The sequence below is a fragment of the Ovis canadensis genome, chromosome 6 (assembly GCF_042477335.2).
Source record: "Ovis canadensis isolate MfBH-ARS-UI-01 breed Bighorn chromosome 6, ARS-UI_OviCan_v2, whole genome shotgun sequence".
Classification (NCBI taxonomy): Eukaryota; Metazoa; Chordata; class Mammalia; order Artiodactyla; family Bovidae; genus Ovis; species Ovis canadensis.
In genome coordinates this window covers 133,094,090-133,109,193 of record NC_091250.1, presented here as the reverse complement: position 1 = coordinate 133,109,193, position 15,104 = coordinate 133,094,090, and the positions used below count along the sequence as shown (strand labels likewise).

The window sequence follows — 15,104 nt, the reverse complement described above, 5'->3', positions numbered from 1 at the left end:
AGGGCCGGGGGCACCTCTGGGGGCTGCCGGGGCTCTGGGGGCCGCCTGGTCAGGCGGTGGTGTGAGGACAGGGCCAGGCTGTGCTCTCCCGGCTCAGACCTGGGCTCGGGGTGGTGAGGAACGGTTGCTGTAACACATGTCCAATAACTTTTGTTTGCATTGTAGCACTTCAGGTGATGAATGACTAACGAATTATTTTAATTCCACCCTAATACTTCACTGTGATGTCAACTTGGAAGACCTGTTTGAGATTAGTCTTTTGGTTTTAAGCTTATAAAGCTCCCGGGCACAGGAGTCGTACCATTTGTCAACCCTCACCCTCTGTGAACGTGCGCCTAGTGGTCTGTTTTCCCCTTTACAAAAGCGTAACAAACAAAAAAGCAATGTTGGTTTATAGAACTGTGTTGTTCAAGGTCTGTAATTGTATTTAAACTGATGTAGTGTCAACTTGTGAAGGGATGTTTGTTAAAAGATTTGAACCTCACTGTGTAACGCTGTCCGAGCGTAGGGCCTGCTGGGAGTCCCGAGTCGCTTCTAGCAGTTGGGTCGCCTGTCCCCTAGGCGCACGTGTCCGTTGGTGTCTCGCTGACAAGGCCCTGGCACGCCTCGGAGACCGCGCCAGCCTGCAGGAGCCTGTCCCTGCCGCCGCGGGGCGCGTAGGTAGCGGGTGTGCATGGGGGGCGGCTGCGCCCACCGCCCGGCCCTGGGCGTCTCTGCCAGCGCCTCCTGTCGGATGTGGAGTCCTCCCTAGAGGTCGTAGCCTGAGAGTTGGGACTGTGTTGGGACCGTGCAGGTGAATGTGTCTCCGAGTAAGCCCGGCCCTGGTGCCCCGGAGGTGGAGCTGCAGCCGGAGCCGGTGCCGCCCGCTCCGCCCTCGTGCGTCAGACCCCGGCCGGCGCCGGGGCCTCGGGCGCGGGCGGGGGCGCGCTGGGATGCCCGCGGACCCTCCCCCCCGCCACGGACTGCGCTGTTGGGGGGTCTGCTGCCGTGCGTGCACCTTAGCGCCCGGCAGAAAACGTGCCCGTGTGTCTCAAACATTTATACTCCATTCAGAAATATGTACTCCGTGTTAATTTCCTCACCCAGACTCTGTTAACTTAGGAATATCTCCGAGTGGAGACGTGCTCGCTTTCTCTGTAAATCTTAAATAAAAGGTGCTGTTCCTTCCTTGGCCCTGGACTGGTCTGTGTTTCCTGTCTTTCTCTCCGTGCATTTTTTCTTTTTCTTTTTTTTTTTTTTAGATTTGTCGCAGCCTTGTCGAGGGGAGGACCTGGGCGGTGGGTGAGGCGCCGGGTTCGTCCCGGGAGCCCCCGTGAAGGCCCTCCCGTGGGTTGGTTCTCAGGCGGCCGCGTGGGGCCAGGACTGGGGGGCCGCTGCCCGCCTGCCGCCTGGCACCAGTACAGACCTGCCTGGGGCTCGCCCTCTGTGCCTCTGAAGCACACGTCAAATGGGGTTTGCCCTCAGGGCGTTCTCCCGGCTGCCTTCTCTGGGGCACCAGTATGGAGGAGGAGGCGGTGAGCTGTAGGGAGGGCCTCAGGCAACAGTGCCGGTCCACGCCGTCTCCTTCCTGCGGGAGAAGGTGGGGAAATAAAGGGTACAGGCTGCTTTCTCTGGAGACGGGGCTCCGTCAGCCCTAGGCATGTGGCCAGGCTGGCGCGGGGGCCCACGCCTGTCAGCTGCCCGCAGACGCCAGGCAGCCTGCACACCCCAGAGAGGCCAGCACACCTTAACTCTGGGTTTCCAGTCAGCAGAAGCGCCTCTGTTGGTCAGGGGCCTTCCCTTCCGCGCCTCTCTGCCATCTCAGGGAGGTGAGCCTGGGGAAGTAGCACTGATGCCCAGCATTGGATGGACTGGCTGCGGGGTTTATTTTGTTTTGTTGGGTTTTTTAAAAAAAAGAAACGTGGCCCAGTTGAGTTTCTAGTTCTGTTTCTTGGTGAACAGCAAGCCTGGGTCATAACTCCTTGTTGCTGTGGTTATTTCCGCGTCCAGGAAACTAGCTTATTACTTCTGCTCTGCTGAAAATTAGGTTTTCAGTGTTTATTTGCCTAACATCCGGTAAATACTAAATGTATTTTTTAGGCTTTAAAAAATTTGAATGTAAGGTTTCTGATTAAACATTTATTGGTTTCTATCCATAAAGATTTACTGTTGGCTGATCTTGTGAGGGAAAGGCTGTGTCCAGCATCAGGAAGGGGCCTTCGCCCGCCTCTCCCAGACACTGCCCTACCCCCTGGCCCCTCTGCAGGGAGGAGGCTGTGGGCGGGGGCAGGCGGAGCTCTTGGTCAGTTACTGGGCGGCACGTCCCGACGACAGGCCCCTGCCCTGGGGGAGCACGCGTTGTAGCCACGCGTCCCGAGCCGCTGCCCATCCGACCAGAGGCCCGCATCTGACACACTGTGTTGAGTGTGGACACGTCTCTCTTAGCCTAAGATCACTGACCCTTTATAGATCGGGTAAGAAAAGTCAAGCTCATCGGCCCCACGCCTGTCCTGACTCGCCTGCAAGAGCAAACTGGGTGTTCACAAAAGTTGCTTCATTTTTAAGGAACATGGCGAGAGGTGGCGCGCAACGCGCACACCATGACCTGCACACCAGGCGGGGGGCCGCTCCCCGTGCGCGCGCGCGGCGGGCCCGCGCCAGGGGGAGCCGGCGGGGCTGCCGGCGGCCGCTGTGAACTGTCGTCCGCCTCCTCCTCCCAGGTCTCGGACGGCCCCGGAGACGAGCCCCCGGAGTCCCCGGACGAAAGCGCGGATGAAACCCAGACCGAGGCGTCCATCTCCTCTAAGAGGTCGGAGCGCGGGGCCACCGCCAGGAAGGAGCACGTGTGCCAGGTGAGGGCCGGGGCCGGGGCCGGGCGGCCTCCCTCCGCCGGGCGGCGGGCGCGGGGACCGCCTGAGCCTCCGGCCCTCTCCCCACAGCTGTGCGAGGAGCCGGGCAGCCTGGTGCTGTGCGAGGGTCCCTGCTGCGGCGCCTTCCACCTGGCCTGCCTAGGCCTCTCCCGCAGGCCGGAGGGGCGGCTCCTGTGCGGAGAGTGCACCTCAGGTACGCCGCCCCGCCCCGCCCTGCCCACCGCAAGGTCTCTGCCTCCGGTTCGCTGCTGCACGGTCTGGAGAGGGGCGTGGACAGCCCGTGAGGCTGCAGTCACCGCCCACCTCCTCTTCCCTGGCCGGGCAGAGGGTGTCGGTCCAGTTGGAGGAGCTCGCAGCGCCGGCTGTGGGGCGCCATCCCTGCGGAAGGAGAGGGGGTGTTTCTTGGAGGAGCCCCTCCCTGCGGCTGCTCGCCTGTTGGAGGGTGCAGCCCCTCCCGGGCAGCTGGTCAGAGCCCCGCGGGCAGGGCCCCTCGAGGGCTAGAGGAGGAGCTGGTGCCTGCCCGGGCCGCGGCGGCTCAGCCCTGCTCTGCGCCCCCTCTCGCCCTGGCCGCCAGGGACCCACTCGTGCTTCGTGTGTAAGGAGAGCAAGAGTGACGTCAAGCGCTGCGTGGTGTCGCAGTGTGGGAAGTTCTACCACGAGGCCTGCGTGCGCAGGTTCCCCCTGACGGTGTTCGAGAGCCGGGGCTTCCGATGCCCGCTTCACAGCTGCCTGAGTTGCCACGCCTCCAACCCCTCGAACCCAAGGCCCTCGAAAGGTGCAGAGAAGCTCCGTGTGGGTGTGACCAGATCCGAGCCATCGAGGGCGGGCGGGGTGGCAGGCTTGTCCCCGAGAGCTTTGCCCCGAGTGGGCTTAGATACCTGCTGTCACTGACTGGATGCAGGTGGGAGTTAGGGTTTTTCTTGCTGTTTCCCTTCTTCCTGCCCTAAATGTCACCCTAATGATTGCTGACTTGAGGAAGGGGGGCCTGAGCCCTTTTGACAGGTTCCGTTTGTTCCGGCTTTGATGGTCCTTCACGCGTGAGAGCCATATTTTCGGGTGCAGGCCCACCTGTATCGTGCCGCGTGGAGTCTGTGGAACTCAAGGGCAGCGGGTGTCTGCTTCCTGACACCAGCTGTCGTCAACCAGGGGCCTGCACTCCAGAGGGCATAAGGCCATGTCTTGAGGTGTTGGGGGTCCCTGCTGGCGTGCACAGGGCAGCCCCCACGGGCCCCTACTGGGCCCCCGTGCCCAGGCTGAGAAACCCTGGCCGACCTCATCTTAGAAAACGCATTAAGTGCTTGACGGCTTTCTGATGCCTTATTGAATTACCACTGCCTTAAGCAAACGTGTCTTCACAGCGCTAAGGACACTCTTACCCTCCTACCCAAGCCCCCGTTTCCTTCCGCTGCCCCCGGGTATTTCTGCAGCAGTGCTGTGAGCCTGCGGAGGCCCGGCCCCCCGGCTGCCCTGCTGAGGTGTGGGGTGTGGGCGTGTCCACCCCAGGTAAGATGCTGCGGTGCGTCCGGTGCCCCGTCGCCTACCACGGAGGGGATGCGTGTCTGGCAGCGGGCTGCTCGGTGATTGCGTCCAACAGCATCATCTGCACGAACCATTTCACCGCCCGGAAGGGCAAGAGGCACCACGCGCACGTCAACGTGAGCTGGTGCTTCGTGTGCTCCAAAGGTGAGCCCCCTGGCGCCGCGCACGCTCGGGGCTGGTCCAGGCTGTCCCAGGGCCGCGCGCCGAGGGCCAGCTGCGGCGCTTCTCCAGCTCTGTCCACCCTCTTGCGGCCCGTGCTTGCCCACGTAGTCGCATTCGTGGTCTCTGAGTTAACCACGGTCGTGTCACAGACTCGGGATGGCTTTCGTGGTGGAAAGAAAGCGTGCTCCTGTGTGGCGCAGACCCCGGGAGCCGGGGTGGGGGCTGGGGCGGGGGCTAAGGCGCCCTCGTTGCAGGGGGGAGCCTGCTGTGCTGCGAGTCCTGCCCGGCGGCCTTCCACCCCGACTGCCTGAGCATCGACATGCCGGACGGCAGCTGGTTCTGCAACGACTGCAGGGCCGGGAAGAAGCTGCACTTCCAGGACATCATCTGGGTGAAGCTCGGGAACTACAGGTGGGGGAGGAGGCGCCCGCCCGCCGCGGTCACTGTCTTCTTTTCCTTTGCAGAGCTGAGCGCACTGAGATGCTGTCACTCTCTCTGAAGAGTCTGTGAACCCTGTTTTTAATATTTATAATAGATGGTGGCCGGCAGAAGTTTGCCATCCCAAAAATGTCCCCCCAAATATTCAGAAAATGAAGCACGAGGTTGGAGAATTCCCTGTGTTTTTCTTTGGGTCTAAAGATTATTACTGGACGCATCAGGCGCGAGTGTTCCCGTACATGGAGGGGGACCGGGGCAGCCGCTACCAGGGGGTCAGAGGGATCGGAAGAGTCTTCAAAAACGGTACGGGGCTCCGTGGGGTCGGGCACGGTGCTTGGGGGCCTCTGCTAATGCTGACTTCATTTCCAGTGTTTGGTTTCTGTGGGAAACGCTGGACGCAGCATTCTCTTCTAGCTGTAGCTTAAGTCCTTGTGGATAGGTTTGCTGAAGCAGAGGGTGAGACGTGACATGTAATAACTTCCCTAACACTGACTGTGGTGACCTCCGCTGGCATGCATTAGAGCTCCCACTTGCCTTTGCGTGAGAGGGAGCGCGCTGCAGTCGACGGCTGCTGCACAAGCCCTCGGGGCTACCGTGACCCGTCAGCAGCCACGCAGGCGCCTCCACCCCACCGCCGGTGGGGGACAGAGGGGACAGAGGGCTGGCCTCGTTTGGGGGAATGCAGGGGTCAGGAAGGGCAGCACGTGAGGGCGGCAGGGCAGTGGGGCCCTGGGGAGGCGACCTGCCGGCCCGCCCGCCCCCGCTCCTGCACAGGCCCACCCAGGTTTCTCCAGGAGAGGCGGGCCGGGCAGGCGGCTGGGCAAGGGCAGGGTCAGCGCCCCTTGCCTCGAGGCCCTGCAGAGCCCCCCTGGTTCTTAAGCTGGCCGGCGGTCCTGCGGCCCTGTCTGTGTGGGTGCCGTGTGGCCTCCTGGTTTAGGGAGACTAGAGACAACGCTCGGCAGCGAGATGAAAGTGTAGACGGAGTCGTTAACGTGCAGACCGTAACGGGTGGGCGTATCTGTTCGCTAAAATCTTTCACTGGCACTTCATTGACTTAGCACTGCAAGAAGCTGAAGCCCGTTTCCGTGAAATCAAACTTCAAAGGGAAGCCAGAGAGACGCAGGAGAGCGAGCGCAGGCCCCCGCCCTACAAGCACATCAAGGTGACGGCTCGGGCGGGGGCGGGGCGCGTCGGGCGGGGGCGGGGCTCCTCCGGCGAGCAGCCCTCCCCAGACAGCTGCGCTGGGCCTCCTAGGCGGGAGTGGGTGCTGCCGCTGGCCACGTGTCCTCCATCTCGAGGCCAGGGTGCGGGCAGGGCTTTCGCGCAGGAGGCCCGCCCTCAGCGCGATGGTTAGCCGTGGAACCGCAGGGCTGGCCCGGCTGCCCAGAGCACGGCGCAGACGACAGGCCATCCTCCTGAACCACACTCGCTGCCGCCAAGCCCAGATGAGAGGTGGTCAGCCCAGGCCAGCCGACCCAGGAGGACCTTCTTCAGATGGTTCAGGGAGCGAGGGGGCGGGGCAGGGGCCATGTTCCCACGTGCTGCCAGCCGGGGTCCCGGGTGGGGCCCTGCCGCCGGGGTGGGCGCCCGGCCTCTGCCTCGAGGCAGGTCAGGGGCTCCGTCTTGGCTGCCCGTACCCGGGCCGTGGTCAGCGTCCGAGACGAGTGTGCATTTAGCCTTCGCTTTAGGCTGAGTCCCCTGGAACAGAATCATGGGGGATCTGAGCGTGGTGCTGGGGTTCCCGAGGCTGTTCCAGCCCCTCAGGCCCGCCCCGCCCGGGTGAGCAGGCGCCTCTCACCACGGCCTCCGGGCTGCGCTTCCGGTGCCCAGCCCCTCCTCCCCTGTCGCTTTCCTGGGCGTTTGCTCTGAGCTCAGGAGGCCGGGGCTGCCCTGTCCCCTCCTCGTGCGCCTCTGTGAGGAGAGCGTCCGGCGGCTATTTGCCCCCCCCCCCCCCGGGGATTCGCTGAAGCGCGTGCCGCCGTGAGGCAGCCCGGAGGCGGGGTCGCGGGAGGCTGAGCTCGGCTCTCGCCCGCAGGTGAACAAGCCCTACGGGAAGGTGCAAGTCCACACGGCGGACATCTCCGAGATCCCCAAGTGCAACTGCAAGCCCACCGACGAGAACCCGTGCGGCTCGGAGTCGCAGTGTCTGAACCGCATGCTCATGTTCGAGTGCCACCCGCAAGTGTGCCCCGCGGGCGAGTCCTGCCAGAACCAGTGCTTCACCAAGCGCCAGTACCCCGAGACCAAGATCGTCAGGACGGACGGCAAGGGCTGGGGCCTGGTGGCCAAGAGGGACATCAGGAAGGTGCGCGCGTGTGCCTGTGCGTGTGGTGCAGTGTGTGCGCGTGTGCGTGCATGTGGGTGTGTGCCTGTGCGTGTGGTGTGTGCGTGTGCACACACGGGCGTGTGCCTGTGCGTGTGTGTGCGCGTGTGCCTGTGCACACATGGGTGTGTGCCTGTGCGTGTGGTGTGCGTGCACACGCGGGCGTGTGTGCCTTGCGTGTGGTGTGTGCGCGTGTGTGCGTGTGCACACGCGGGCGTGTGCCTGTGCATGTGGTGAGTGTGCGTGTGTGCGTGCACATGCGGGCGTGTGTGCCTGTGCGTGTGGTGTAGTGTGTGTGTGTGTGTGCACACGCGGGCGTGTGCCTGTGCGTGTGGTGTAGTGTGTGTGTGCACACGCGGGCGTGCCTTGCGTGTGGTGTGTGCGCGTGTGTGCGTGTGCACACGCGGGCGTGTGCCTGTGCATGTGGTGAGTGTGCGTGTGTGTGCATGCACATGCGGGCGTGTGTGCCTGTGCGTGTGGTGTATGTGTGTGTGCACACGCGGGCATGTGCCTGTGCGTGTGGTGTAGTGCGTGTGTGTGCATGCATGCCTATGGATGTGAATGTGTGCGTGCATGTACACGTGTCTGAATGCGTGCGCGTGTGAATGTGTGCAGATGCACGCATGCATTCGTGTGTACGTTAATGTGCGTGCGTGCCTGTGGATGTTTATGTGTGCGCGTGTGTGTGCAGCGTGTGTATCTGCGCGCATCTGTTACTGTGTGCAGGTGCACGCATGCGTTCGTGTGTACACGTTAATGTGCGCGTGTGCGTGCGTGCCTATGGATGTTAATGCATGTGTCCATGCATCTGAATGTGCGCGCGTCTGTGTTGTGTGCAGGTGCATGCATGCATTTGCGTGTACATGTGTTAATGTGTGTGTGCGTGCGTGCGCACATGCATGAATGTTCGTGTGTGCGTGTGCGAGTGTGTGCAGCATGTGTGTGTGCGTCCAGGGCTTGCTCGCCTCTTCCTCCTCCTAGACTTCGCTAGCTCATGTTGCTTCTGCGCTTGTTGAGAACAGGATTTCAAACACGGTTTCTGAATTGTTACGATTGAAGATTATAAAACATTGAATGGAAGATGTCTACCGCAGTAAAACTCTAAACCTCCATGAGTCAGGCCTTCTGTCGGAACTCTGACGGCAGCCGTTGGGAAGTGAAAGGTTTACTGAGCTGGGGGCCGGAGTGTTGCTGAGCAGTGCTGTGGGGTCGCTCTCCTGAGGCCGTCCCAGGACAGGGCAGGCAGGGCCAGGCTGCCGAGCAGACACGGGCCACACGGTCCGCGTTCAGGCTGCCTGTCGCGGCTGACCCCAGCAGTGTCGAGAGGGACCGCCCTGACCGCCGGTTTAGGGGCTCTTGCGGGAGAGCTTGATGGTCTCCACCCTGCTCTCTGCTGGGGAGCGCGACTGTTGCAGGGCCGGCCACAGGGCGCTGGGGGGGCGGGGGCTCGCCTGTCGCTCCTTCCAGGGTGCTGGGAGAAGCGCCTCACTGGCAGCCTTGAGAGCGTGTGTGGTCACCTGACTGACTGACGGGCAGGGACGCGGGGCTCCGGGCTGTGCCCGGCAGGAGCTGCTGCTCACCCCGCCGCGCCCTCCGGCCTCCAGGGGGAGTTCGTGAACGAGTACGTGGGCGAGCTGATTGACGAGGAGGAGTGCATGGCGAGGATCAAGCGTGCGCACGAGAACGACATCACACACTTCTACATGCTCACCATAGACAAGGTAATGCGCGTGGCCCCAGGCCCGTCTCTGCACAGGTGGCCCCAGGCCCGTCTGCACAGGTGGCCCCAGGCCCGTCTCTGCACAGGTGGCCCCAGGCCCGTCTCTGCACAGGTGGCCCCAGGCCCGTCTGCACAGGTGGCCCCAGGCCCGTCTCTGCACAGGTGGCCCCAGGCCCGTCTCTGCACAGGTGGCCCCAGGCCCGTCTGCACAGCAGCGCGCTGTCCATGGCGTCGGCGGCACGCCATGTGACGCTGTCGTGCCGTGAGCGTTCCACATGCCTGCAGCCACTGCCTGGGGGCCGGGACGGGCGCCAAGCAGCCCGCGCGGGGCTTCTGGGAGGCCCATACTCCCTGACGTGTGCAGGGACACCAACAGTCCTCCCAGGGTCAGAGAGGAGGGCTTGGGAGGCCACCCTCAGGGACACGGGGAGACTCCCGGGGTATCTGTTCCTTGTCTGAAGCACACGTCTGTCAACAGTTGGGCACGTGTGTCCTCTGTGGGGACCAGTGTTCTCAGCAGTGCTGAGCTGGACTGTCACGGGTCAGGTGGAGGAGAACAGGGTCGTCAGGACACAGAGCCCTGCTGGCCAGCCCTCTCCGGGGCTCTAGGGGGCACAGATACCCCAGGAGGTGGCCGATTTCCACACCCCCTGCCATCCCCCGTCCTTTGGGCTGTGGTCTGAAGGAGGTTATTTCATTAGGAATGAAAACCCTAGGCCCGTGCCTTCCTCTGTTTCAGTCTAAACCTGAACTGCTTGTATCTTGTAAGAAATGCCAGTTTGATCACTTAACACACAAATCAGTCCCTGAAACGGTCATTCACTGAGGGCACCTGGCTGAAACAAAGAGAAAGCCCATGAAATGATTCTGCTTCATCTTTTTCCTGCAAGAATCAGAGAAAAAGCCCTGCCTCCCTAGATGTGTACCAGCGCAATCGAGCAAGATCTTTGTGAGAAGACCGCCATATAGGCTTCACTCTGAGAATCTGAGATAAGAAGACCAGATCTGAAAGAAAGTTCTAGATGTGTTACAAAATGGCTAGAACCATGAAATGAGATTTAGAGACTGAAGAGACTGAGGAGTGAGTCAGGCAGATTCGACAAAATGGTTAAAGCTGGGAGTTAGCATAGATTCACTGAAACTGACCCACTGGATGGGCCAGGAAAAATTAGATGGTGACAGAGGAAGTTTCTGCCGCTGAAGAAGCTCCCGAGAAGCTGCCTAGACGCAGCAGACGTGCCGAGACCGGGCGGGAGAGGCAGGGAGATGGGAGAGGGGTGTTCAGTAGGCGCGACAGGAGAGGCAGGAGGCCTGGTGGAGAGGCCGGGTGGACAGTTCTCTGGGATCCGTGTGGCACGGACCGTTTCATAGGTGAAGCTGACCAAGTTTTTGAGCAAGGTAAATAATAATAAATGTATGCCTTTATACGTTTAAAAAAAAGTAAAAACTGTAAGACGGCAGACATTGTGGAGACTTGAAAAGCAAGCAAGAGGGCCTTCCCTGGTGGCCCCACGCCTGGGGGCTGGTGCTGGCGCTGCCGCAGGCCTGGGATCCGTCCCTGGCCTCGGAACTGAGACCCCGCAAGTCGGGCAGTGAGGGCCCTTCCCCAGGACAGCGGAGAAGAGAAGGGCGGTTCTCGAAGCAGCGGCAGGACGGCCGGCCTCCCCCCGAGTGCAGTCCCATGTCCTCCTGGCTCGTGTGCCCCGCTGCTGGTCTGGCTGGACCTGCAGGCTTGTCCGACTCTTCAGCGGGTCTGTCTCGCCCCCATCGGCGCGTGCCTCTAGGTGGTGGGGTGACCCCCGACCTCTCCCTTCCTGCCGTCCGCTCACCAGTGCTTGGTCTCTCCTCGTGGCGCTGACCTGCCCTCCGTGAGCCAGAGAAACAGGACTGGTTTGGGGGTGTCCCATCCGAGCAGCCGTGGGAGACCACGGTTTCCAGTTCGACACCGCCGTCCGTGCGGGCGGAGCCTCGGGTGAGCGCTGGCCACGCCACGGGCCGTGACGCCCGAGTCGTGCCTTGCAGGACCGCATCATCGACGCCGGCCCCAAGGGGAATTACTCCCGGTTCATGAACCACAGCTGCCAGCCCAACTGCGAGACCCTCAAGTGGACGGTGAACGGGGACACGCGCGTGGGCCTGTTCGCCGTGTGTGACATCCCCGCAGGTATGTGGCCCAGGGCTGCACTCGGGGCTCCCGGCCCAGGGGCGGGGCCGGAGGGCGGGGCCGGAGGGCGGGGGGTGCGGCAGCTGGGTCTCGCTGGGAGCACCCCCTTCACGGAGGGGGCTGGAGGCTCCGGGGGCTGCCCACGTGGCCATGCGGCTCTCGGCGGGAGGACGGGAGGCCGCGGCCCCAGCGCTGTGTCCCCTCACAGGGACAGAGCTGACCTTCAACTACAACCTCGACTGTCTGGGCAACGAGAAGACGGTGTGTCGCTGCGGAGCCTCCAACTGCAGCGGCTTCCTCGGCGACAGGCCGAAGGCAAGTGGTGGCGGGAATGGGGTCTGCAGGGCACAGGCGAGGCTGCTGCGGAGCGGCACGGGGGCTCACGGTCCGGGGCCACGAGCTGAGGCCGGGCGTGGTCAGGGGGCTGCGGCTGGGCCTGGCGCCCGTGTCGGTGTCTGCGGCGCCCCGTGTCTGTGGACCCACCTCCTCGGGCCTGCGTCCCAGCTGTGTGATGCCTGCAACAGCCTGCTCCCTGCGGTGCCAGCAAGGGCCGGGGCGGGGGCAGCGGTGCCCTCCCGAGGACATGGGTCGCCTCAGGCGTCAGGCCTGGAGCTGCAGCGTGCGTGCCGGCCCTGCCTTGCCCAGCTTGGCTGTGTTCTCGAATCCTGAGTGAGGTCCTTCAGGGCCTGGACATGCTCCGTGGGGAGCAACCCGTCTGCCGCGTGGTCCCCAGGAAGACAGACCGCCACGCCCGCGCCCCTGTGGCCCCAGCAGCCTCGCCCGGACCCCCAGCCCCCTGCGGTGACTCTGCTGATGTCCCCGTTGCAGACGTCAGCACCCCTGTCCTCAGAGGAGAAGGGCAAGAAGACCAAGAAAAAGGCCAGGAGGCGCCGCACGAAAGGCGAAGGGAAGAAGCCGTCCGAGGACGAGTGCTTCCGCTGCGGGGACGGCGGCCAGTTGGTGCTGTGCGACCGCAAGTCCTGCACCAAGGCCTACCACCTGCCCTGCCTGGGCCTGGGCAAGCGGCCCTTCGGTGGGTCGGGGGTGGGTGCTCCAGGTCTCTGCGGGGGGGTGGGGGGGATGCTGCCCGCTGCTGTCAGGAGGGAGCCCCAAGGCCCTGGCCCCAGACCGGAGGGAGGCAGACACACGAGCCTGGACAGAAAGCTGGGGGCGGCGGACAGGCCGGCGGACAGACGGTAGTTCTCCAGACTGGACAGAGCGCCTTCACAGGGGCACATCTGAGGCGGGGCCCCCAGAAGCTCAGTCCAGCCACACCCAGTCCTGGGAGCAGCTGGGCCGGCCAGTGGCCTGGGCATGGACAGGGGCCCGCTTGCCCACCAGGCCTCTGAGCAGCAGCTGCAGCTCTCCTTGCGTTTTGCGAGCCGTGTGAACGGTCGGCCCGTCTCGCCGGCGTGCGCGCTGAGCCCCGCCCTGAGCCCTCGTGTGCCGCCCGCTCTCGTTGCAGGGAAGTGGGAGTGCCCTTGGCACCACTGCGACGTGTGCGGCAGGCCCTCCGCTGCCTTCTGCCACTTCTGCCCCAACTCTTTCTGCAAGGAGCACCAGGACGCGGCGGCCTTCAGCTCCACCCAGGACGGGCGGGCGTGCTGCAGCGAGCACGACTTCCGGGCAGAGCCGGCTCGGAGCGCCAAGACCGAGGAGCCGTGCTCAGGGCCCGGCAAGGCGCGGGGGCGGCGGCGGCGGCGGCGGTGTTGGCGCAGGGTCATGGAGGGCAAATAGCGCCTGGCTGGGGCCGGGTCCGACCCGGGGTGGCTGCAGGCGGGCGGAGGGCCGGGCCTGGCAGCGTCGGAGGACCCTGCTCCCGGCCCCTGGCCCCGGCCTAGACGCACAGGCCTCCCCAGGGGGGGAGCGTCCCGCCACTGAGCCATCTCAGCAGCGCCCGCTGCGCCCGCACTGACCGTCCGAGCCACGTGGGCGCCCCGCGAGGCGCCAGCGTCCCAGGACAGACAGCCTCACTACACAGCGTCACAGCTACACTGAACCTCAGCCCGTCCCTGCCCCGCTGTTCTAGGCCGAACTTAGGACTGAAGATAACTGGCACATGAAATGCATTTCTCTCGCCCGGGTAGTGTTTCCCTGAGGGTCTCTCATCCCCAGGCTTCACGACGTTGCCCGCCTCCCGCCCGCCCGCGTCACTCAGGAGAGGAGCCCAGGGTGGGGCCTGGCAAGGACCGGGACCCAGGATGCCTTGGGAACGTGGTTTTGACTATTGCGCTTATGAAACAGCTGTATGTTTGGGTTTTTTTTTTTGTACTAATGTGAAGTTTTTCGTCAAAGTGCTTCTTTTCCATCCTAGTGAGAAGCCAGTAGCATAGCGTGTGACCCCTGGAGCGGCTCCGGCTGTGGACCTGACCCCACGGCAGGCCTGCGGCACAGGCCTGTGAGCGGCTCTCTGGGCCCTCACGCGGAAGCGTTTGGGGATGGTTTTGATATTGGTTTTTCTTTACCAGTTTCTGGCTTTTACTCTCAATATATTTTTGCTAAACTTGTTTCACAAACTACCACCGACTGCAATGCTTGTTTACTGATGCGTCCCGAGTTCCGCAACTGCAGGACGGAGCGGCGGGTGTGGGCCCTGCTGAGGAGCCTGGGCTGCCCGGTGCCCCCACTGGGCCTGGAGCTTGAGGGGAACCTGTGTCCAGACAGCTCTTTCGGGCTGAGGAGAGGCTGCCTGGGGGGGAGCAGTGGGAGCCGGGCTGGGTGGACAGGCTTGGTGGGGGCACTCAAGCCGGGCTGCTGGGTGTGGGCACCTGGCCTTGCAACAGCCGGCCGATACCCCGGGGCACCGCGTGGACCTGGGCCCGGGCACGATGCCAGCAGGAGCCCCCTTGCCTGCCCGTCTCCGCGCGAGGGGAGGGGCCACTCAGCAGCTGCTGTTCTCTGACCCTTTCGCTGAAACCACCCAGACGACGTACATCCTGCGGTTTACACACCTGCTCCGGAAAACCGCGCCTGAGGCCCCGTTCGTCTCGCCATGCCGCTGCAGAATTGCAGGGTGTGCGGTCCGGTGCTGAGCCGTCGGGGTTGGTGGGGGGGCTCTGTGGCCCTGACCCCTGGGAAGCATCTGTTCTGGGTCAGAGGCTCCCGCAGCCTCCCGAGCACAGACTGGGGCGGAGGGCTGCTGACCCTTTTCTGGCGACTCTGGGACAAGGGACCAGGTGGGACCAAAGGCAAAGGCAGCTGTGTCCTCTGTCCCCGCCGTCTCTTGGGGGACCAGAGGCGTTTCCGTGCAGAGCTCTCTCTCTCAGACTCCGTCAGGAGAGTGCTGGGTGGACGTCGGTCACCTCCTGAGGCCCTGAGCTTGGGGGGCCGGGCGCAGCCCTGCCCTGCAGAGCCGGGCCTGGGGAGCGGCCCCCATCCTCTCCTGCCAGGGAGGGCCCTCTGCCCTCCAGAGCACCGCCGCTGCTTCCGCAGTTGCTTTTCCACTTTGGGCGCAGGTTAACTTATTTTTATATTTGACAGTCAAGTTTTGTGATCTTTGAGTCACTCTGATATTTCCAAATTCTTTGATGATCTTTCTGAAGGAAATACTGGAAAACTTACTTTAGATGTGGTTGCCTTCTTTCCAAAAATTATAAACTAATGAGCAAATAACACTAAGTTCTGAGAGTCTCTAAGAAGCCAGTCCACAGCTCTGAGTAGAACCTGGGCCTGGAGGAGCAGCGGAGAAGGGCCCTCCCGATGGGCCCCCAGCCTGCCTCCATCAAGGCCTCTGCCCCGAATCGGAGGGGCGCTGGATGTGGGGAATTCGGTCTTCTCTGAACTTCAGCCTCAGTCCTTGGTTGCTAACGTGAGGCCAAAACAAAAGGAAAGCTGCCCGAGGGCCTTGGGACTCAGCACGGGGGTGGACAGGCTCCCTGGGTGCCGACGGCCTCCTGGCCCCCATCTCGT

General features: G+C 63.2%; 1 protein-coding gene and 1 non-coding gene across 7 annotated transcripts in view; both read left to right on the top strand.

Annotated features, from left to right (window-relative positions):
• NSD2 (nuclear receptor binding SET domain protein 2) overlaps positions 1 to 13,714 on the top strand; it is a 75,706-nt gene extending 61,992 nt beyond the window's left edge. For 4 of the 6 annotated variants that reach the window (XM_069594922.1, XM_069594919.2, XM_069594921.1 and 1 more), the window contains 13 exons: positions 2,700 to 2,831; positions 2,919 to 3,042; positions 3,424 to 3,624; positions 4,353 to 4,532; positions 4,805 to 4,961; positions 5,086 to 5,291; positions 6,047 to 6,150; positions 7,024 to 7,293; positions 8,916 to 9,032; positions 11,054 to 11,195; positions 11,404 to 11,510; positions 12,024 to 12,228; positions 12,661 to 13,714. In XM_069594922.1, coding sequence (XP_069451023.1) covers positions 2,700 to 2,831; positions 2,919 to 3,042; positions 3,424 to 3,624; positions 4,353 to 4,532; positions 4,805 to 4,961; positions 5,086 to 5,291; positions 6,047 to 6,150; positions 7,024 to 7,293; positions 8,916 to 9,032; positions 11,054 to 11,195; positions 11,404 to 11,510; positions 12,024 to 12,228; positions 12,661 to 12,932 — 2,217 coding nt within the window. In that variant the 3' untranslated portion in view covers positions 12,933 to 13,714. Of the gene's footprint in view, positions 1 to 561; positions 1,180 to 2,699; positions 2,832 to 2,918; positions 3,043 to 3,423; positions 3,625 to 4,352; positions 4,533 to 4,804; positions 4,962 to 5,085; positions 5,292 to 6,046; positions 6,151 to 7,023; positions 7,294 to 8,915; positions 9,033 to 11,053; positions 11,196 to 11,403; positions 11,511 to 12,023; positions 12,229 to 12,660 lie in introns of those variants that run through there. The other 2 variants (XR_011257913.2, XM_069594923.1) reach the window with 2 other exon arrangements.
• On the top strand, positions 10,853 to 10,976 carry LOC138443031 (small Cajal body-specific RNA 23). Its single transcript, XR_011257960.1, has one exon. It is a non-coding gene; the product is annotated as a small Cajal body-specific RNA 23 (non-coding RNA).
• Positions 13,715 to 15,104: the final 1,390 nt, after the last annotated feature.